At 36.0% G+C, this 24710-nt stretch overlaps 1 protein-coding gene across 1 annotated transcript in view; it reads left to right on the forward strand.

The window, feature by feature from the left end:
- LOC131051115 (cytochrome P450 716B1-like) overlaps window positions 1-24710 on the forward strand; it is a 126259-nt gene that overhangs the window by 18521 nt on the left and 83028 nt on the right. Inside the window, exon 2 of the mRNA XM_059217639.1 lies at window positions 21362-21560. Within this exon, the coding sequence (XP_059073622.1) occupies window positions 21362-21560 (199 nt within the window). The remainder of the gene's footprint in view (window positions 1-21361; window positions 21561-24710) is intronic.

Here is a 24710-nt window from a genome sequence, read left to right on the forward strand (position 1 = left end):
CATAAAATTTAAACACACAATGCAAAGAAAAACACCTTTTTTTTTTTTTCTTTTTAATGAAAATGAAATGAAAACACACTAAATCTAGATCTAGATCTAACAAATGCAATGCAAGAGGAAGCAATGATAGATTCACGTCGGGTTCACCAAAATGTGTGGGAGAAAAAGTGACACTAAGTAAACATGCCCTAATCTCACTTTCAACCACACACTTGTGGAATACAAAAGAGCCTAGAGGTATCACACAATTGGCTACTTCTTCTTGTGGAAGAGAGAGCCACGGGCTACCTATTAGGATTTCTATTCCTTTGTTGCAATTGAAAGATGAAATGATGCAAGTTCAATCCCTAACCCCAAAGTGCAAGTACGAACTAATAACAAGATTGTAGAATTGAACTTAAACAATGGAAAGCTGTAAACACAAGGACAAGACAAGAATGCAAATGCGTACCCAGAGTTTAAAATCTGACTGAAAATGTTCGGGACGGGGGCGCGGGCGCCACTGTCCTGATTCTGCCCCGGAAACTGCTCCGGAAACTGTTGTTTTGCACTCTGGAAAAGCTGTCAAAAATGCTGAAAATGCTGTCTGTCAGGAGGACCAGGGCGCCCAGCGCCCCTGTCCTGGTCTCTTGCTCTGGGATTTGGTGTGAAGTTCGGTCTCCGTCTGCTTCTTCCGGATCTATAACTTGCGGTGTCGTCCGAATTCCGAAACCTGCACTTATATCTGAAAAGGTGTGGTGGGCGGCTATATAGGAGATGATAAAATAGAACCTTAGACCTAATTAATTTAATTAATTAAGTGCTAATGGGGAAATGCAATGCAAAATGCAAAATGCGCCAAGGCGGGTGCTAAACTAGGTGTGAAATTGTACCACCCTAGCAAGTGCGTACAATTTACGACGCTACGGTAACCATATTGATTAATAAAAGATAAGAGACACATGATTATGTATAAGTTTTGATATTCAAGTGTAATTAAAGTTTCTATTAAATTAGATTTTATACTAGACCTTTAACATGATGTTTACAAATTAAAAATGCTTTGAAATATCTATAAAAATATATTAGAATTGACATGATAGTGTATTGATTTAGATATGCTAGGCTTCACTCATAAGGATTCCATCATATGATACTTCCCATATGAAGTAGGATTCTTCTAGGAATGTATAAACATTAATTTATTTATTTTTTTGATAAAAGTGGATGAAACCACTGAAATTATATTAAAAATTTTGTTTTTACATGTGTCTGGTTCAAAGAGCACTAAAGGGAAAGAACCAGTAAGAAAACCCTTCGATATTGCTCAAGAAAACATAGGCCTATCTACCCCATTACAAAATCCCATAGGCTCCCCAAAAACCCTCCCAGTTACATAGCCATCTGCATTAGATATAAAAGAAGTTGCCTCAACCAACATAGTAGAGAATATATCAAAATAGAACCAGTGCCATCAATCCAGAACCAAAACCAGTGTCATCAACCCAAAACCATCATGTCTACTCAACACATGTTTCCAGACCTTTGAATAGAATAAAACTCACAACCAGAAAAGAACCTAAGATAAGTGAACCTGCCAGCACAAAAATGGTGAGCAAACATATGACAATCCAGATAAGAAGAAGAGAGGGATGTTGAAGACCCCGAGGAAGCAAAATAAGACCAATCCATAAGGTAAGACAAAGCAACAACCAAAGAAATAGCAACAGGATGAGAAACCATCTGAAACACCAAGCTATCTGCAATTTCTAGTTTCTCAAAAACAGCCACCAACCACCAATTTTAACAAGTACTCTCCAAAGAAAACAAACCATTTTGTGTTAGTAAAAAAACTAATGCAAAAGAAAGAATTAATACCAAGACTACAAGCCTCCGTGCATATAAATAAAAGAAGAGATATCAAAAACATGATTAGCCCTTCGAATCAAGAAAAGGCAGCTCAAAAGAAAATGCAGGAGCTCGGCAGATAATGACCAACCAATGATGAAACATAATCATGTAGAAGAACACAACCTCCTCACACATCACCCCCAATCATGAAATGAGCAACTCACAAAGGAAATGAACAAACACAACATCGGGTGACTATGTAATGATGAGGCCAGTGTAACCAATCCACAATCATGACCCAAACCCCCGCCAAATAACCACCATGCCCACACCAAGGAGTTAATGATTGCCAAATAATGCAGAAGATCGAACACCATAGAAAACCATTATTACCCGACACCATTCCGCAGAGAATCTAAGCCACATCATCAAAGGAGCTCGAGTCACCCACCAATAAAATAACAACAAATGAAACCCAAGCCAAAACCAAACAACAGAACAGAACATACTTAGGACATAGAAGAATTCCCCCAATCACCAAACAATAAAAAAGCCCAAGGCACAAAAGAAATGCAAGAAACATAAGGTACCAACCAAGCAAAAGTAGCCCTTTCACCCTCCATGCTCAATGAGGAGATACTACCTAATATACCCACAACAAAGATGTTGCCATAAGGCAGGACAACATCCTCCCTGTAGCCATATGCGAAAGAAAAACCACACCCAACAGGGAGAAGGAAGAAGACTACAACACAATTCTATAGAAAGATAGCACACCAGCAAGAGAAGCCACAACATCCTCCAGGCTCTATGAAGAAATTCTAACTGAAAATATCAACAACAAAGATATCATCATAAGGAGCAACACCCTCACTGCTGATACTTGCGAAAGAAAACCACATCCAGCATAGAAAATGAGGAAGGCTTCCAAGTAAGACCCAATTCCTGCTAAGGAAGAAGCCTAATGCAAGAGGTTGGAATGTCCGAAGGAAGAACCTCTAAGAAATCGGCACCCTCAACAATAGCCCTATTAGCCAAAAAATCCACAATGACATTGATCTCCCTGTAACAATGAGAGATGGAGAAGGTGGAAAAACACTTCAATTGCACAAGAATGCGCTCTAAAAAATATTGTAAATGCCAAGAGATACATTTATTAGCAACAACCACCTGAAAAACCAACATTGAGTCTCCTTCAATAACAATGTCTTTAATATTCAAAGAGATAGTGAGATCAAGACCAAAGGATTATGCCTGAAATTCGGCTACATTATGAGAACCCTGACCAATATATTTTCCCACAGCTTTGATAATTTTAGAAGAATGATAAAAAATGACCACTCCAATAGCAGACCTTCTCGGATTTCCCTTAGAAGCCCCATCAAAATTGAGCTTGAAGGCAAACTGGGGGGGGAGGCCTCCATTTGGCCATCCTACGCTTAACAAGAGAAGATAAACTAGCTGATATAGCCCCATGAGAGGGCATTAGATGAAGAGAACCCCATTTCCAAGTGACCCAATTATCCCAGTGAGAAAAAGACCTCAGGTGATCTAATTTTTTATGGATGTAAGAAAGAACCACCTCACAAATGGAGGATTGAACCTTGCCAAGAACTTCATCAAGTGTAGCAGATTTATGTTTAAAAATCCTAGAATTCCTTTCTAGCTAGAGATTCCAGACCACAAGAGACGGTGCCACAATCCAAAGAGAGGAATAAAAAGAAGACGAGTACAACAAGGGCCAGGCCATGAAGTGCAAGAATAGATTAGAACTAAAAGTAGAAGACCAATCAAGCATCCCAAAAAGCCAATACCAACAGTCACGAGCAAAAGGACAGAGCAGAAAAAGATGATCCATGGTTTCCATACAATATCCACAAAAAACACAAGGGAATACCATTGTAATCCCAAGCCTGTCCAATCACATCCCAGTGAGAACTTTATTCTGGACTGCCAACCAAGCAAAAGACCCTACTTTAGGAAGACAAGCCGGATGCCAAAATAGTTTAGTAGGCCAGGAGAGAGAGGTCAAGGAATCCTGAGACAAAGAATTATACCCTTCTTTTACTGAATAAGCACCTAAGGCACTCTTAGTCCATACCAAGGAATCCTCCTTACCTTGAAATACAAGAGGTCTTTTATGAAGTTCTTCCATAAAAGCAAGTCTAAGATCGTTATCAATGGGAAAAGGAGGAATATCCTTCCATTTAGCTACTAAATATGGACCCGTAGAAATAATATCAAAATAATCTACAACAAAAGCCCCCCAAAGATCCGATAAAATACCAGGAAAAGGGGACCGATCCCGAATAGATGAAAGAGCGGGATGACCATTCCGGACTTCATCCCAAAACAAGGCCTTCTTCCCATTATGAACAACCCAAGAAAGGTGTGGTAAAATAACCAACTTGCAAGAAACCAGAAAGTTCCAAAATGCAGAACCCTTTGGGAGAGATGTAGTCATAAAAATCCTTTCTCTAGAAGCTCCCCTCAAATACTTAACAAGCATAATGGAAGCCCATTTACATAAAGGGTCTGCATATAACTTCCACACCAGTTTAGCCCCCAGGGCCTTATTCTGAGCTACTAAATCACGAATACCCGCAACTCCTAGTTCTTTAGGACGATAGATTTTGTCCCATGCAAGAAGAGGAATCTTCTTTCTACCCCCCACATTATCATTCCAAAGAAAGGACCTAAGGGAAATCTTAAAGTCCTTAACAACTTTAGGGGGAGCCTTCAAAAGAGACAACAAATATGTAGGGATGGTATTTAGAACTGATTTAATTAAAACAATCTTACCGGCCATCGTAAGCCACTTGTGATTCTAGGAAGATATTATGGAAGTGATCGCATGAACAAGTTTATCCCAAAAGGAGGTCTTTTCAGAGCCCAGAAAAAAAGGAATGCCTAGATACTTGCAAGGAAAGGGCCCTACTTGAAAGCCCCAAAAGTGGACGAGTCTATTTCTAACTAGAGGAGAGACATTCACAAAGACAGCCTTAGACTTCTGGTTATTAACCTTCTAACCAGAAAATGCAACATAATCATAAATAATTTTCTTTATAACTCTAGCTTCCTTCAACGAGGTAGCCCCAAACAGAAGCGTATCATCAGCAAACAAGCAATGGGATTGTGAAGAAAGAAGGCCATCAATTTTGAATCCCAACCACAAACCAGATGTTGTAGCGTTAGAAATGGCCCTACTTAACGCCTCAGCCAAAAGAATAAACAAAAAAGGGGAGAGAGGATCCCCTTGCCTAATTCCCCGGAAGGAAGCAAAGAACCCCGAAGGAGAACCATTAATCAACACTGAGAAATGGGTTGAAGATATGCATGAAAACACCCATTTAACCCAACAACGTGAAAACCAATTTTGACAAAGATAGCTAAACTAATATTTAAAATAAAATATCTATACTTTTATGCCATATTTAAATTCAAAAACTTGGTACTTTGGGAAGAAGCTAGATTATGTTACATATGTAAATAGATTACTCTTGGCTAGTAATTTAAACTGATAAGCTTGGGATAATTGTAGCTGATTGATCTCTATTTATTAAATCATTCATTGATTGTCGTTTGGCCTAGATAGTAAATGAATCAAATTCATTGAGGAGGCAGGTAGGATTTAAAATTGATGTTCATAATGATGTTGATCTTTCATACCATATGGCCAAACAAACTTTGTGGTGGCATTCATTGTGCCAACATAAAATTCAGGAGATAAAAGAGGATACGATATGGGCCTTTGGACAGGCATTAACTGGAGATAAAATCTAAATGCTCACTATGCATATGCTATTATTTTGACACACCAATAGAGGAGATAAGGTTGAAATGAGGCTAATGAGAGAGAGAGAGAGAGAGAACTAGGATAGAAGAAAGCAAATGGGAAATTAATGGAGTAAATTTCCTCCATTCCACGCTGCAGGCAAATGGCGTTTATGAAGCATGGAGAATGTATTGCGTCCAGTCTTTGGCAAGAAAAGTAAACAATTGCAGTTGAATTATTGTGCGGAGGTCTTCCCATGAATAACAAGAGCTGCAAGCAGTGAAGTTCCTGTCGGGAGTCATTGCTTGTTGCTTGTGTTTTTTGTCATAGATTTGTGAGTTTTAGCTTGGTTGGTTTGTAATTTACTGTTTTAAATAGGTTTCTTGACAAAAGCATGCTAATTCTTTTTTTGGGAAGTTTTGCACAATTTGAGAAATCTAGAATCTAATACTTGGAAAATGCACATCAATACGTGTGGCTAGCCAAAAAAACAAAGCATAAAACAAATTCTCATAGCTTTAATTTCACAACAAAGTAATGTCTCAAAATTAAAGAACAAAATGAAGCAAGAAATGATTGATTGCATGTCTAGACAAAATACTACAATACAGAGGAGCAAAAGGAGAAAATATGTATATATATTGGCATATGTTTCTTGAGCATTGTTAATTGATTACATGGTATTTAAATTGAAAGTTTTTGTCCTAAACATTGTTTGTCAATTGACTATGTACAAAACTAGTATAGTGGTAATGAACCGTTTAATTTCATTTGTGTTTTCTGATTCAATTTCTTTGTAGACTTTTTTGACTATCTTGAGCTTCTCTATAGGTTTTGTGATTGTTTTCATCTTCTATATTCAAAGACCTGCAAAATGCATTAAATTTGGTAGTTAGCTTAATCACAAAACTTGTACCTAAATCCGATCTATGAATTGGTTCCCTTTATAGGAAAGTGTAAAATATGTCATCCTAGGGCCTAATAATAACCTTTATAATATTTTGATCTTTCTATTACAAAATAGATTTGCAAACTTGTGCCCCTTACAATATTTGATCTTGCATTTAAAAGAAACTAGGGGATAACATGTTTTGCAATGCAGGGAGAGAATTTTCATGCTTGGGTAGTTTGAAAAGACAAAAATATTGCATTGCTCCAAAGAGTTGTAGTACTAAACTTACAAGATATCAGTAATAGCTTATTCAAAATATACCCATGATGTTTGGCTATAATTTTTTACATGATGGCCACTTGTCATTCTTCAAATCATGTACAGAAATTCCAATGTATTGAATTCTTGAGGATCACTGCAAAATCTTGTTACAAAAGCAATTCATGAACAAGCATAATGCAGTACAAGAAATTAATTATATTATGTTTGAGATCAACTATTGCACAATTTACAATCCATATAGAGATTCATTTGTATTATGTTTCATATAGCAATTCATTATTTTTAAATGAAAGAAGAATTTTTCTATGATCATAACTATTTTTTTCTAATTTATCATGAATGAAAGTCAATGAATTGGAGTACTTTTAATATGTTGTGTGAGCAAGATTGTGCAGATTTTCTTTGTTGTGAGGAAGGATTTCACATTTATAACTAGACTTTTGAGAGATATGACAACCCAACAACAGTTCTAAGTTGAAACACGTTTTTAGGGAAAAAATTGAAAATGACTATATTATGATCATGCCTGGAGTTATCGATGTTTGAGTTCAAGTTATAAATCAATGCCAAACTAATCTGAGAACTTCTATTGAGTTGTAGCATATTCATTAAATTGGAAAATGTAAAAGTTTTCATTTCTATAAATTTTATTAATTAATTTTATTTATATGTTCAAAATAAATTTTACTATTTTTTATTGTATTTTGTTATCATCTTAATTTAAATTCCATTTCTAGTTTTAAATATGCATGTAGAAAAGTGGTCTTCTTTGTTGCAACAGTCTAAATGTTCTAGGGATCATTATGTCAATATAGAGAAGACCAACAATGTAATCATATTCATGTTATGCCTGTCAACAATCCTTATTTACAATTCTAATTTGATCTGTGAACGAACATCTTTCTTTTAGTGGGTAAGTCATTTGCTACCCTGAAAATAATTTTTTTGTGAGAAAACTATTTGCTAATTGAAATTCCTGAATCTGAACTGTTTAAATTTGTGACCTTAATTTATCTATGTTTTTTAATTTAGGGGATTAAATGTTTGAGTCTAATATGCATTTATATGGTGTAAATATTTTTCTTTCCTAAATTCTTAATTGACCTTCTTAAATTCTAGTTCAATAGAATTTGAGAACTGATGAGGGCGAGACACTAAGAGAGATATTATAGAGTTATATTACTCTGCGCTCATGATATCATACATTATATCTTTTCAGTCAAACGAAACAAATATGTGGCATGCACTATATAATTCACATCAATGTAAACAATCATATTGAACAAAGCATGAAGACCAAACAAGGATAGTCATATTGGACAAAGCATGAAGACCAAACAAGGATAGTCATTATTAAAAAGGCATTCATGTAATGAAGGAAAAATATATATATAAAGTTGGACAAAGTTCAACAGTGATGCAATTTATTTTTCAAAGGGACAGTGATAGGAAGAGAATAAAATTTGTCAGTTTTAAAGCCATTCAAGTTTCATTTGATGAGCAAACTATAGGGTAGCATTCTCAAAGTGATAACAAAAGCAGTGACAAGGGTGTTAAAAGAGCAATGATAGAGGTATTTAAGATATGGCGAAGCGACAATCATGGATAGGAGTCTTGCATAGTAGGAAGGGGAAGGCCTAACATGCCAAGTTATGCAAGTAGATATCAGTTGCAGGAAGAGTAGGTGAGTTGAAAGTGAAGAGAAAATCAGAGAATAAGACTCTCAAGATGATAAGAAGATAGTTATGTTGAAGGGCAAAGTTTATAGTGTCCAAAGAAGCATAAAAGAACGATAGCAGTTCATATGGAAACCATTGAATTTTTTAAAAATCCATATGGTTGTCATTGATCATTATAGTCCATCCTTCCATTTAAATGGTCATATGCTATACTCAAAATATTGAAGTTTCATGCAATGATGTGAAGAAGATAAAATGGCTTTGGGTATTAAAACGGTGGGAATCGGTGCTGTCCAAACTAGATTCCTTGAAATGAATGACATCTAACATCATTGTCAACCTACAAGGGAGTTGGTATTGCAAATGAAAGAACAAATTAGTGATTCTTATATATCTATGACAATATGTGATAGTGGGTCAGAGCCATTAACCGTTGAAAATGGAGCACTGTACTTTGAAAAGCATTGAATATGAGTAATCAAGATAGATTGTTATCCCAAATTTTCAAACGTACCGAAACCAAATTACAGTTATCATAGTAGATATTGTCATTGCCCATTTTTATTTATTGATAGAAAAGCCAAAGTTTGAAATAAATGTTTATGCATTGAAAAAAGACACAAAGTTTGAAATAGATGAAAAACCAGTTTTAATTGAGTAATAGTGACAATCTAAAATGTTTAAATATTAATGATTATTGCATGCAAAATCAATCCAAAGTTCTAAAATGGCTAGAGTATGACAAATTATACTTGATATTAAATCTTAAAGGTTTTGGCAGTACCTTGACAAAAAAGCATTTGGTTGGGCAAAATGTTCTTTCATATGGCAATCTGGTTTCATAGGTCTTGCAGTTTTTGCACAACAATTTATTTAGAGACGAAATATTATTCTTAAGCCATGTTGTTTTACAAATAATGATATTAAAAAAAGTGGGTTTGAGAGTGTTAGTTCATTGTCGTCCTTAGCAATGTGAATAATAGAATTGTTCATTGCAATGGTGAATTTTGCATGCATTTGGAATTTGCACATAAGGAAAACAACTGTTGACATGTCTGTCTTGTAATTTTCAAATGGGATTTTGGCAAGCTGAGGAAATTTTTCTTGCAAGAGTGTGGTGTGTAAGTTACAATCAATGGTACTAGTTGCAGTTTCAATTGTCCATTGCAAGTAAGGTTCGTAGGTGAATGGGGTTGAAGTGGCACAAGTAAGACATTGGGTTGAGTTGTCAGTGGCAGTGGGAAGTAAACAAACAATGTGGTGGAAGATGGAACAGAGGGACTGATAGGGAGGAAGGTGGGAATTTTTGGGCTTGAGGGTTCCAGTGACCTGTGAACAAAAGAACAATGTTAGTGTGGGGTGGAGGAAAATGTGTAATTTAGGGAGTAGTGAAAGTTGTGGTGTAATATAAAGTGTTTAAAATAAGTACCTGAATGTTGGATGAAGCTAGATTTTGTAGAGAAGCTTTGTTGCAATCATCATTGAGTTCATCAACAAAAGTTGACAAACTTGACTTTAACAGGTCGGTTCCATGGGCCCCATTGCATACAATGTTCTTGAACAATAAGAGGGGCGATGTTGTTGTAGGAAGAAGTTGTTGTAGAGTGGCATAGACATCTGAGTGGTTTTTTGGGACTGTGAGCTGCAAGAAAAAGAAATGTGTTAAATGACATAGCAAAAGAATTATACAAAATGGAAAAGGAATAATTTAGTTTCTAGTGACGCTACAGAATATCTTACAGTGGCTGTGTCAGAGGCGGATTCGCCATCTTTAACTAGTAATTGATATTCTGTTGGTGCCTTAGTGTAACCAACGACAAGAACAACCAACAAAACAACTGAGTAAGTGCTAGGTGAGTGGATGAGTTGTGCTATAGTTATGTCTGGTGTTAGCTTGCGTTGTTTGCATACTTTTCCAATGCATTCAATTGTTGTTTTTGGAGTTAACTGGAGACAGGAATCAACATCTCCTCTTTCGTATTGGCTTTTCTTTTTTATTATGAAGTTTGTTAGGCTAACACTAGCACCAAGAAATAGTTGTGAGAGGAGCGTATCAATCAACTTGTTTTTGATATTTACTATTATAGTCATCTGACCATGATTGTCAACCGTGTCCACATGCATGATCGGTGCTTTTATTTGGCCTACAAGGTTCTTGTTACAACCTAGGTCATAAGTGACAAGAACATCGCCTTCAAATGCGACAGCAAATTGCATTGTACAAATTTCAATGATACTTGATATATGCAGTGGTTGCAATTTTAATCTGGAATGAAATGTAATGTTTTAGTTTCTATGGTATAAGTAGAAGTAAAACAAATACTTTAGGAATCTATAATAGCACTTACTTCTTTGGCTGAGGTTTGTCAGTAGAACAACTTCCACTGTCTGGAGGGGCATCTTGGGGATCAGGGATTGTCTGAATGCTGCAAAGAAATGAATAAGATAATTTACTTTCTGATGTACTAATAAAAAGAAAAGTCAAAAGACTGTGTTGATGAAAATTTAAAGAGAAGAAAAGGGGAGAAGAGTGTGTAAAGGCATTACATATTTTCTTGTGATGTTCATTTGTTTGATGGCAATTTGTCTTTGGGTGTTGGATTATCCATCTAAGCCTGCGCGATAAATTTGGCTGAGAGCAAAATGCTTTAATTTTGTTGGTGGTTGTAACTTGTAGCTATCGCAACTGTTGATGCACATGACTATTTAGATATTTTCAAATGAAAAAATCTTATAGCTTTAACAGTCTATACAATGGTGTCAATCTAAGTAAGGAAAATGTCATCTTGAACTTAAGAATGAATCTCCTTAACAATTTGCTAGGAATAATAGTTACAAAAATCAAAGTCAAACACAAGAATAAATCTACTCAATAATTTATCAACTAAGAATTGAATAGACTAGTAATAAAATTACCTTTTGTTGGCTGTTGTGAAATATTTTAGTAAAAGATTATTGACAAGTAGTTTGTAGGCATTGTGAATGCACATGAATAATTTATACGATGTTGTCAATCTGAGTAAAAAGAATGTCATGATCGGTCCAATATGCTTTTAATCTTTGAATTATAGTCATGTGTGCATTATTGTTTGTCCAAATGTGGTCAATAGTTGTTGTTGACAAAGGATGTATTTGTTCAGCTAACAAGTGCAAATTTTGTATTTCCATGTGTTCTTTAAGCATGTTTGTAGTTTTTGAGTTTTTGAATATGTCAATGTTGAAGTTGCCTGTAATATAGACAAGGTTGTTGCCAGAAGCAATTGTTATAACTTTGGTGACTATTGTCATGATATTTGTAAGTGTTGTTCCTGGTTTGGCAAAAATATTACAAATGAAAATTGTTCGCTTGTTAATCATGAAAGAAAGCAAGAATGCTTCAACATTTTCATCTATTAAAAGTATTGCATCCAACACATGTATCTTTTTTGTAACACAAGTCATTACACCATGGACATTGTATATTGCAAAGTAATTATAGTTTGGTAATGGGTTATCTTTCATTGGTGCTTTGAGGTGTGTTTCTTGGAAACAAATAATGTCTGAGCACATTAAGTCTTTGTCATGTGAAGTGTCTTGTTTATGTGGGTGAAAATGTCGTGTATTTAATGTTGATATGATAATAGATGTCATTTGGCCTTGACGTTGGGAATCATTTTGAAGAGTCCATTGAGCGGTTGTTTCAAGTCGTGTCATTCTTGTACAATTGTTGGTTTTACTTTAAAGTTTTTTATGTTAAAGGGCTTAAGAGAAATAGTGTTTCAATGCTTGATGTTTGAGATAGAGTTGTGTACGTTAGCCATGTGGATGCACACCGGAAGGGTCAAATGCAACACCATGCATGGTCAGTCCTTGGGCTCTATGTATTGTTCGAGCACATGCTAACTGTATGGGAAATTGTTTTCTAATAGTGATCTTTTGTGTGGAATTTAATTTTTCTATTGCTCTTGCAACTCGCAAGATTGGTACCCATCCATTATCAATGTATGCTTGATTGAATTGTGTTAGTTTTGTAACTTGAGATTTCCCAATGTTATGGTAGCTAAAATTGAACCCAAATGATATCCATATCAATAGTCTATGTATATGCTTTGAATTTACCATTTGTTTCATTGACAAGGCCATCTTGTATATCATAATTTCCACCTTAGATCTCAACTAGTATGTCTTCTTTTAACATTATTTGATTTGGCAAAGTTCCACTATGTTTCTGTATGCGGTCAATATCAGCAAAACCGTGAGGTTCATCAATTGCATTTATTATAATGAGTCCTCCAGGAAGGCCAAATAAGATTTTTTGGTTGTGCTTATTTACGTCTTCTTTCCTATAAAAGAGGAAAGGAAATGATGGGTCTGAAGGTGGGGAGCGGAAGCATTTCTTATTCAAATATGTTGTGTCATTTTCTATTTGAGATCCAATACGTATTTTGTTCAGAATGGTGATAAAGATCTCATATTTTTGCCTCATTGTTGTTTGTAAATTGTAACATTTGATATTTTCTTGCCAAAAGTCATATGGCATTAGCTCAGTATCCATTGCTAAAGTTTGAAACACTAGAGAATCATGTATAGGCTCTGCTTGGTATAAGTCACCACAAAAAATAATATCTAAGCCAATTAAATGTTTAGTAAGTATTTGCATTATGTCACACAATCTTTTATTTATGCATCATAGCAGCCTTGCGTCGACAAGGGAAATTTCATCTATAAGAATAATTCGCAGTTGTTGATATTGTTTTGTCAATGCATCTAATCTTTCTAAGCTCAAGGGAGCAAAGGTTGATCTTTTAAAAGGTAGTAGAAGTGCAGAATTTAGAGTTGTACCACCTAGATTGTAAGCAACTTTCCCTGTGAATACAAGAAACAAGCCTTTTCTTTTGTCTGGGTCACTATTAATAGAGTTATTATATATACGAAGAAGACCTTGATATATGGCTTTTGCAGTGAAGGTTTTCCCTATGTCGACATCTCCTGTTAAGAACAAATGCAATGGCTTAAGGTTTTCCTGTTGTTTTTTCATTTGTATCTCTTTGACTATCGTTTGTTGTTCATTGTTCAACACTCTACGAACATTGTATTATTTTGTATTGTCAAGTAACTATGGATGAGCAATTATTTCGAATGGGCTTGTTAATTTTTTGGTGGAGACATTATGTCTTATTGTATCTAAATCTGGTTGTAAATTATATTGTTCATTGTCCTTGCTTGTGAACCTTTGCATATTGTTTTCATGTTTGTAGCTTTCCTCTTCATCATTGGTATTAATGGTAGCAACGTCCATATCACTCCATATTTCATTTATGTTGTATGTATATTTTGCTTCAATGACATTTCCTATTTTTTCATAGTTGGCAAAAGGATGTTGCCATGTTGTGAAGCCTTTTTTCAATGAATTTTCATCATCCCAGAAAGGAACATACAATAAAAGCTTTTCTCTGTAATAGTTTTCAATATCAATATATTTATTGTATGTGATGAATCTAATAATTTGTGGTCTAGTTCATTGTGTGATCTTTCCTTTTTCTATTGTATATTCTGCGACAAAATCTGCTAGACAAATATCGGCTAACGTTTTAGGGCGTTTTATATAATGGTCAATCAAGGTTTTCAATCAATATTCTGTGATTCATCTAGTTCATTGCTTAAAACCTTTGAAGTTTTGAGAACAAATGTGCAACTATCAGTAGCAGAAGTGTTTATGAATTTACATTTGCATGAACTATATTTCAGAGGGAGGGAAAGAACGATATGTGCAGCTTGTTGTGCAGACATATGTTGTAAGTTAAGCAATGAATTGCCAAGCTTGGTTACCGTGTTAATAGCATCAATGTTATGTTGTCTATGGTCTGCACGTATCTTAGCAAATGATGTTGTCATTTGTCATGCCCAAACTTTTGGGCAAAAACGGAACATTTTTTTTTTTAAAAACAACATAAATACATTAAATAATCTACATTTAGAAAGGAATAAATAAGTCTTGTCTTAACTAAGGGTTAACTCAAGGTTAAATAGAATGGTTTCCTAAGTTGATTTAATTCAACTCCATCATTATAGTGTAAACATTAGAGTAGACTAATTCTTCCCTAAACATTGAAGAATTCTCCAAAAAGAATCGAGAGATATGAATTATCTCAAAAGTATTAGTATACTCAAGGCTAAATAAAATAATGTTAACTCGTATTAAAAATAATTAATTGAGCAAACGCAAAAAGGCCATTAAATTAAAATAATAAAGTTAAACAAATCAAATAGAATATTAGACTAATAAATTCATTTTATATTAAGGTCAAATTTAATTCCCCTTAGATATTTAAATTTCAACTATTATATAATTGGGCATCAATGACCTCATAGGTGAAAAGTTTACATTAATACTTTTAATAAATTCCATTAATAAAAATTCCCCAAAAGATTTTTATCCCAAATAACATAATTAATAAATATATGAACTAGCATATATATATGTGTGTGTGTGTGTGTGTGTGTGTGTGTGTGTGTGTGTGTGTGTTAGTATATATATATATATATATATATATATATATATATATATATATATATATATATATATATATATATATATATAGGTGTATACTAACACACATTTCCCTACTAAAGTCTATATTAAGAACCAATTTTACCCTAGTCAATATTAGGGGATTATTTAATACTCCATATTCGCTATAGATAAATGGGGGGGAAATTCTTTTTCAAATTTTGAAAAGAATTCCCCCTCATTTCATTTATATTAATATTTTAATCCAAACCCTAACTAGGGTTGATTTATTCTTTTATACTAACTCTTTCCTGTTGGGAAAAATGGTGTCTCAACCTTGCATTTATGCGAGGTTACTATTTATAGTAAGTTTTTATTTGAGCACGAAATGGTGCGAAACTCTCCCTGAAGCTTCTGGTTGGCTAGATAAGCATTCCGGTAAAGTTGCGTCGCAAGGTCACAGCTAGTTTTGAAGATATTAAAGTTTTCGTCTTGGAGGGGTGCAATAAAATGTTTAAACTTAATTTTGGGGACTTTAGAGGCTCCAAAATGCCCTGAAAAGTTGCCGTAACCGGTGAAGCGGGTTACGAGGTGATAGAGCACTTCGCGAGCTTTCCGGCGCTTCAAACGGTTCGTCAATCGGACACCCTGTTCTCAAGTTATGGCCTCCGGAAGTTTGTACTCCTGAAATAGGAAAAATAATTTGTATCGAATACATAAATGAGCTGTAAAAGGGAGCGACACGTGTTGATGTGTGCTTTAACATGTCATAGAAGGGAGATAAGGTCGGCTACACCTTATTGGGTGGTTTTAGCCCATGGTTTTGTAATACCATTTGACGGTTTCTTGTATTGTATCTCCTATTTATGAGGTGTGTGAGATAGAGGTTGTGTGTAAGAGTCTCATGGCTATTGAGTTGCCTCTGAATCTCTGATTAGTGGTACTCCTGCGAAGAGCTTGCTCTGCAAGTATTTTGTAATCTATTTTTGATTGCTGAATAAAATATTGAGCTGCTTTTGGAGGGTGGGGTTTTTCTCCCGAAAGGGTTTTCCCCACGTAAATCATTGTGTTGTGGTATGAATGTTATTATATCTATTTCTATTTTCTGTAACTGTTGTAACGATCTGAAAAAGTTTTGCATTACTCTCCTCTCAAGGTTAGTGTAGGAAGTTGTTTCCGCTACTTTACTTCCTTACAAGTGGTATCAGAGCCTGATCACCTTTGGTTTCAATTGTGGGCAGTTGGGTTTTTTGAACTAATCCAGATTTGAGTGGGAGCTTGTGCAGAAGACACTTTTTGATCTTGTTGCAGGAATATTTAGATGGCGAGTTCGTCAGGGAGAATAGAGGTGGAGAAATTTAATGGAAGTAATTTTGAGATGTGGAAGCTGAAGATGGAAGATCTGCTAATAGATCGAGATCTTTGGGATGCTGTTGATGCGAATGTCCAAAGGCCCTCAGATCCTACTGCGGCAGCTCAGTATGATGTTATGGACCGAAAAGCCAAGGGTCTAATCAGACTGTGCCTGGCAGACTCTGTTCTAATCAATGTCCATGAAGAGAACTCTGCAAAGAAGCTATGGACTAAGCTTGGTGAGATGTATCAAGTGAAATCTTTATTAAATCAAATTTTCTTAAGAAAGAAATTGTATTCCTTGAAGATGGAAGAGGGTGGACGAATTGCAGACCACCTAGAGGCATTCAATATGATTGTGGCTCAATTAGTATCCGTTGGTGTTAAGATGGATGAGGAGGAGAAATGTCAGATCTTGCTTTGTTCTTTGCCTGATTCGTGGGATTCTCTTGTTATGGCTATCGGTAGTACTTCTGTTGTTTTGAAATCTGAAGACGTGGTGGGTGCCCTACTCGGTGAAGAGATGCGAAGGAAGGTATCCATCAGTTCAAAGGAAGCCCTAACCGTTCGTGGAAGACCTAAGGAGAAAGGCAAGAAGAATGAGAAGCGCGGCAAGTCCAAATCCAAAGGGAGGTCGAAATCTCCTGGAAAGTCCAAAGTCATTTGCTGGAATTGCGGTAAACCGGGTCACATCCGTAAGGACTGCAAAGAAGAAAAGAAGAAGAAAAAGAAAAAGTTCGATTCTGATTCTGAGTCCAACAAGGAAGATGGCGATTCATTTATTGCGGCTTTGGCGACTCATGCAGGTAATGATGCCTGGCTAATTGACTCAGGTGCATCTTTTCATATGACTTCCAATAGAGATTGGTTTTCTGAATATGAAGGATTTAATGGAGGTAAGGTGTACTTGGGTGATGATTCACAACTAGACATTGTTGGTCGAGGTAAAGTTAGAATCAGGTTTTCTGATGGTAGAATAAAAAGGATTAATGGTGTGCTGCATATCCCTGGATTAAAACGAAACCTGTTATCTGTGAGCAAACTGATAGATGCAGGTGTGCAGGTAGTCTTTTCTGAAGCAGGATGTAAGATGATTAAGGGTGCTATGGTAGTTGCTAGAGGTGTCAGGTTTGGCACTTTGTATAAGCTTGAAGCATACACTGTTGAATGTAATAGCACTTCTGTAAAAAGCAAATTTGTGGATACTTCACTAGAAGATTTGAAGGTTTCACCTTCAGCAGATGGAAATGGTTTTTGGGTACCTAAGGGTGCTCTTTCGTCTGAAGCAAAGTTACCTGCAGAGAAGACTATGTTATGGCACCAGAGACTTGGCCACATTGGAGAAAAGGGTCTAAGGACCTTGAAAAATAAAAATCTTGTTGAAGGTTTGAATGATTGTAATCTTGACTTTGATTTCTATGAGCATTGCATTTATGGAAAACAAAACCGCGTTCAGTTTTACTCGAGTTCTCATAAAACTTGTGGTGTTTTGGATCTTATCCATTCTGATGTGTTTGGTCCAGTAGATGTCTCTTCGATTGGAAAATCCACATATTATGTTTCATTTATTGATGATTTTAGTAGAAGGACATGGGTATATTTTCTAAAGAGCAAATCTGAAGTTTTTAGTCGTTTTAAAGAATTTAAAGCAATGGTTGAGTTGCAGACTGGAAAGAAAATAAAATGTTTGAGAACTGATAATGGCGGTGAGTTTTGCTCTAATGATTTTGATAGATTCTGTAAAGACTGTGGAATTAACAGGCATAAGACAACTCCGTATTCTCCACAGCAGAATGGAGTTGCAGAAAGAATGAACAGGACACTGATGGAGAAGGCTAGGAGTATGTTGAGTGGTGCTGGTCTCGAACAAAAGTTTTGGGCTGAAGCTGTTGCCACTGCTTGCTACCTGATTAACAGGTCTCCTACATCAACTCTTGTTGATAAAACGCCTATGGAAGCATGGTCAGGTCACAAGCCTTCATTGAGACATCTTAGAGTTTTTGGTTGCGAGGCATATGCACATGTGCCAAAGGAGAAGCGAACAAAGTTGGAGAACAAGGCTGTGAAATGTATCTTCATCGGGTATAGTTATGGTGTGAAAGGATACAAGCTTTGGGACCCTGTTGCACAAAAGGTAATTCACAGTAGAAGTGTTATTTTTAGAGAAATTAAGTCTCCTTCTGTTACACTGCAGCCAGAACAGACTAAAAAGGAAGATGTGATTCAACTTCCTTCTACACCTAAAAGAGTTGAATCAAGACCCCTAGATAGGCAAGAATTTGAGGAGAGCTCGTCTAGCTCTGAATCTTCAGAAGAAGAGGAAGAACTTCCAACTCAGCTTGTTCAAAGGTCTACAAGATATAGACAACCACCTAAAAGGTATTCACCTGATGATTGGAGATGTATTTTTGCTTTGAATACTAGTGTGGATGAACCAAAATCTGTAGAAGAGGCATTAGGTATGAATGATGCAGAATCCTAGAAGATTGCTATGGAGGAAGAAATGGCAGCTTTGAAAAAGAATGATACATGGGATCTTGTACCGTTGCCTGAAGGAGGAAAACCTGTTGGTTGTAAATGGGTGTTCAAGAAAAAGATTGGTTCAGATGGAAGCATTGAGAAGTATAAAGCAAGGTTGGTTGCAAAAGGCTACTCTCAGGTTGAGGGTGTTGATTACGGTGAGATATTTTCTCCTGTTGCAAAAATGACGTCCATTAGATTTTTGCTTTCGATTGCTACTGCTTATGATTTAGAGGTTGAGCAAATGGATGTAAAAACTGCTTTCCTTCATGGTGATTTGGAGGAAGATATTTATATGACACAGCCGGAGCACTATGTGGTGAAAGGCAAAAGTAATTTGGTCTGTAAATTGAAGAAATCTTTGTATGGCCTCAAACAAAGTCCTAGGATGTGGTACCAGAAATTTGATACATATGTGTTGAGTTTGGGATTTGAACGTTCTAAATCAGATCACTGTGTTTATTATAAATCTTATGGTGATCATTTCTTATTCATTGCATTGTATGTTGATGATATGTTATTCATTGGTAAAGGGAAAGGTATGATTTCAGAACTGAAGTCTCAGCTCGCTGCTAAATTTGAAATGAAAGATCTTGGTGCAGCAAAGCACATTCTTGGGATGGAAATTAGAAGAGATAGGGTGAACAGAAAGCTATGGCTAGGCCAGAGTAAGTATGTGAATTCAGTGTTACAGAGGTTCAACATGCAGAATTGTAGACCATTGAGTGTTCCTTTTACAGTTGGAATGAAACTATCCATTTCAGATTGTCCTACATCCCCATTGGAGATGGAAGACATGAGCAGAGTGCCTTACCAGAGTGCGGTTGGAAGCTTGATGTATGCTATGGTCTGTACTAGACCAGACATTGCCCAAGCAGTGGGAGTACTTTCTAGATATATGTCTAATCCTGGTAGAGTTCATTGGGATGCAGTCAAAAGAGTATTCAGATATTTGAAGGGTACTTCAGAGTATTCCTTGTGTTATCATGGTAATTCAGTTGGAGACATGACTTCCCTTGATATCCATGGTTATGTGGATTCAGATTGGGCAGGTGATATTGATAGAAGAAGATCCACCAGTGCTTATGTGTTTACTTTGTTTGGTGGTGCAATTAGTTGGATGAGTAAGCGACAGGCTGTGGTTGCTCTATCCACTACTGAAGCAGAGTATATGGCAGCTACTCATGCTTGTAAAGAGGCCATTTGGCTTAAGAGACTGTGTTCGGATATTGGAATAAAACAAGGTACAGTGACAATTTACTGTGACAGTCAGAGTGCAATTAGCCTAGCTAAGAACCCGACATTTCATGCCCGGACCAAACATATTGATGTTCAGTATCATTTTGTTAGAGATATGGTCGAAGATGGTAGGGTGAAGTTGGTTAAGGTGGACACTTTGATGAATGTTGCAGATGCTTTAACTAAGGCTGTGAGCACAGAGAAGTTCAGATGGTGTTCAGAGTCTATGGGCCTTATGGCCCCTAGCAATTGATTCATTGTGTTGACATTCCCTTCCGCTCATGCAAGGTGTTCGACAAGTGGGAGATTTGTTGGAAAAAATGGTGTCTCAACATTGCATTTATGCGAGGTTACTATTTATAGTAAGTTTTTATTTGAGCACGAAATGGTGCGAAACTCTCCCTGAAGCTTCTGGTTGGCTAGATAAGCATTCCGGTAAAGTTGCGTCGCAAGGTCACAGCTAGTTTTGAAGATATTAAAGTTTTCGTCTTGGAGGGGTGCAATAAAATGTTTAAACTTAATTTTGGGGACTTTAGAGGCTCCGAAATGCCCTGAAAAGTTGCCGTAACCGGTGAAGCGGGTTACGAGGTGATAGAGCACTTCGCGAGCTTTCCGGCTCTTCAAACGGTTCGTCAATCGGACACCCGGTTCTCAAGTTATGGCCTCCGAAAGTTTGTACTCCTGAAATAGGAAAAATAATTTGTATCGAATACATAAATGAGTTGTAAAAGGGAGCGACACGTGTTGATGTGTGCTTTAACATGTCATAGAAGGGAGATAAGGTCGGCTACACCTTATTGGGTGGTTTTAGCCCATGGTTTTGTAATACCGTTTGACGGTTTCTTGTATTGTATCTCCTATTTATGAGGTGTGTGAGATAGAGGTTGTGTGTAAGAGTCTCATGGCTATTGAGTTGCCTCTGAATCTTTGATTAGTGGTACTCCTGCGAAGAGCTTGCTCTGCAAGTATTTTGTAATCTGTTTTTGATTGCTGAATAAAATATTGAGCTGCTTTTGGAGGGTGGGGTTTTTCTCCCGAAAGGGTTTTCCCCACGTAAATCATTGTGTTGTGGTATGAATGTTATTATATCTATTTCTATTTTCTGTAACTGTTGTAACGATCTGAAAAAGTTTTGCATTACTCTCCTCTCAAGGTTAGTGTAGGAAGTTGTTTCCGCTACTTTACTTCCTTACATTTCCTCTCTTTTTATCTTTTATTCTTATCAAGCTAACCCTAACCTGAAATTGGGTTAGGGTTGCTTGTTCTACATTCTTTTTTTTTTCTGTGTGTGTGTTGAACAGGGCAGCGGCATGGGCGAAGGGAGGCCAAAAGAGGCAGGCATGGCGGAGGACGGGAGGGGGAGTTAGCATGGCGCGGGGCGAAGGGGCACCCGGGCACCACTGTGGATACCCCCAGTGGTGACCGTGTGTCGTTCACCGTGGATACCCACAGTGGCAGCCCCATGCCGCCCACTGTGGTTGCCCATGGTGGCTGCCCTAGGTTAAATTTTTTTTTTGTTATTATTATTATTATTATTTTTAAAACATTAAAATATATATGTGTGTGTGTGTGACAATATATACATCCCTGAGTTTTAACAACAAGCATTGTAATCTATATTTTAGGGTACATATATATACATGAGTATTTAATTTTTTTTGCAAACTGTTCTCAGGATTTTAATATGGAAAAATCAGAATACTTAGAATAACTTAACATTCCCTTTGTTTCCAGGTTTCTCATAGTTTATTAAATCTATATATTTCAACTTTGATGCAGAACATGTATTAATAATTTTATTTTAGAATAATTACAACAGTTAGATGCAGTTTTTTTTTTTAAACATTAGGTATACTTATTACAATATATATATATATATAGTTAGTTAGTTAGTTTTAAATCTGTTTCTTCCAAAGCATTTTAGGAGGGTATGTTAAATAACAGAATAGAGTAAATTTGTTTTCTCTTTTTTTTTAATCAATAACATATAGTTAACATTTTGATTTAAATAACTCTATATCTAGATTTATTTTCTTTTCACTAACATGCTTTTACAGAATGTAAAATATGACAAAATTTTATTCATTTACAGCTGCAACTAACTTTTTCTAAAAATCATTTAATCCATAAACAACAAGATGTGCAATAATAATATACACTCTAAAATATCTATCTTCCTTTGAGTTTGAACTATAGATGTAAATAAATATTTCATTTCTGTTTAAAAATGACTTTTCCTATTTGACATTTAACTTTGCATTTCCTTTTTCAATAACAAAATATAATATATTTTTTAATCTTTTTCAAGCAGCTATATCAATACAGAAATAATCAACAAATGTATTCTTCTTTTTGCAAAAATATAAATACTTTAAATTTAAAATACATCTTTATTACATGGTAAAACCTATTCCAATAGTTACATTTTCTTTTTTGCAACTAAATACATTATGAAATTCTTTTTATTTCTTTTCTACAACTAAACACAATAATAAAAAAATTCTTTTCTTTTCTTTTTTGCAACTAAAATACAATAAACAATAGGACCATTTCAGCTTTCCTTCCAATTTCTTCCCAAGCAAACCTGCAAATAAAAGTTGTAGGTTGTGACCATGGAGGCTCACCTCCCAACCTAGGCTTACAAGAAGCCACCCTCGAGCTAGGAGAATCAAGGCTAAACAGGATACACACATTCAAAACACATACAAGCAAGAAAACTCATAACAACATTAACACTCTCAACCCAAGGATAAACAATGTCACTTATGTGACTTTTCAAGTGGGGTGAAGGTGGACTATATACCTAAAGGAGAATTCGACAAGTAGGAGAACATAATGCCATTGCAAGGCTACAAAATAAACACATCCACAAGTTTCAAACTTGTCCCAACAATTCCTTATGTCCCCAAGGCATACAAGCCAACAAACTCCCCTTATGACCCCCATTGCATAAACAAAATACTATGCAACAAGGGTCCCATAACCCCTTGTAAATCACTCTCTTCCAAAGAGAGCCTCTACACTCATAGGTTGTCAAACAACCCTTCACCCCAAGGCCACCCTACTCTCCCAAGGGTGAGTTTGGCCTTGAAAACCCCCAAAACAAAACTCAAAAATCACAAAAATAAAAGAACACATAGGGAAGAACTCAACATCTTCCTAACACACTAAGGTATCAATAATGAAAACAATTATAACAAGCATTCTTTTCAAAAGTACAACAACATACAAGAGCTATAAAAACAACCAATCTTAAATCTGCCAAAAGGGTGATGAATCTTGTAGAAGAGCTACCCAAATCCACTATCTTTTCCCTTCAAGACATAGTCAAAACCCTTTTAAAAACTTATGAAAACTATTCAAGAATCTAAGTCTCCAAAATGGAGAGTGGGTGATCAAACTTCTCCCTCCCAAACTATTCTCTAAGAAGACACTCCTCACTCTTTCCAACCCACTTGGGAAGGGTGAAGGATGTTCATCGGTTGGTCTTCCCAACACCTTACAAACTCTCTAGCCAAGGCACCTCAAAAAGGTAAAAGGAATGGGGAAGAGCAATGTCACTCATGCGGGGGGGGTTGTCTAACCTAGGAAGGCTCCTCTAAAGTTGAAATTCGGCCAACTTGGGAAACTCAATTTTTGGGGTGACTAAACAGTCCCTAGGGAGTAGACACATGGCTATATTTGGCCTTCATCCATAGGTACATCATATGGCCCACTAAAAATGCCCCTAACTTGACCCTGGGAGTTAGTTTAATCCCCTAGAAACTCACCCAAAGTTTACCTACAGGTCAACCCTGAGTTGACCTTTCTAATGGCTCCCTATCCAAGACTTTCTTGGGACCATACTAGGATAATTAAAAAATGCATTGGTAAAACAAATTTCCTCCAAATAGACATGTCATTGCCAACTCATCTTACAGCACATGTGTCAAGTGACACCACAAAAAGAATTACACATCACTAAAACACACATGGCAAATGTCCCTTTTTTGGAATTTATAATAAAACAATTTCCAAATTAAACACACATCCAAGCATAACATTTACAAATTAAAACACATTTACAAACAAGGTGTTGTCTCTCCAAATAGACAACCCTTGGCTTCACAAACACACATAGGTCTAGGCTTGATTCTCCGAATAGTTTCTATGGTCCCATGGAATAATTTTCCTGCACATCTCACTCGCACATTAGTAATTCCAAAAATCACATATAATATTATCATATAAAAAGAATACAATTTAGACATTGCATACAATTTCAATTATAATAATCAAGTATCCAATTATCTAATAACATCCACATAAAATAATCTACTAAATGGCATCATCATCATAATCATGGAATTAAATCATTTATAGAGCATGCATCCATAATTTCTAGCATCAAAATAAAGTATTGCAAATCAAAGTAGATGATATAATCATATCAATGTTATCCAAACGCTAGATCATATAAAATCTATGTCCATAATGCATCAAAATATAGTATCAATAATAGGTCCAACATCAAAATAACCGAAATGTTATGATGGCTCGGGGTAGGTCCTCACACCCTCCCCCTCTAGGCATGAACTTCCTCCTGGAGTTCATCAAAAAGATGGGGGTACTGAGATCTCATTTGTGTTGCATCCTCTCATGATGTTGTAA

This window comes from Cryptomeria japonica, chromosome 3 (assembly GCF_030272615.1).
Source record: "Cryptomeria japonica chromosome 3, Sugi_1.0, whole genome shotgun sequence".
NCBI classification, from domain to species: domain Eukaryota; kingdom Viridiplantae; phylum Streptophyta; class Pinopsida; order Cupressales; family Cupressaceae; genus Cryptomeria; species Cryptomeria japonica.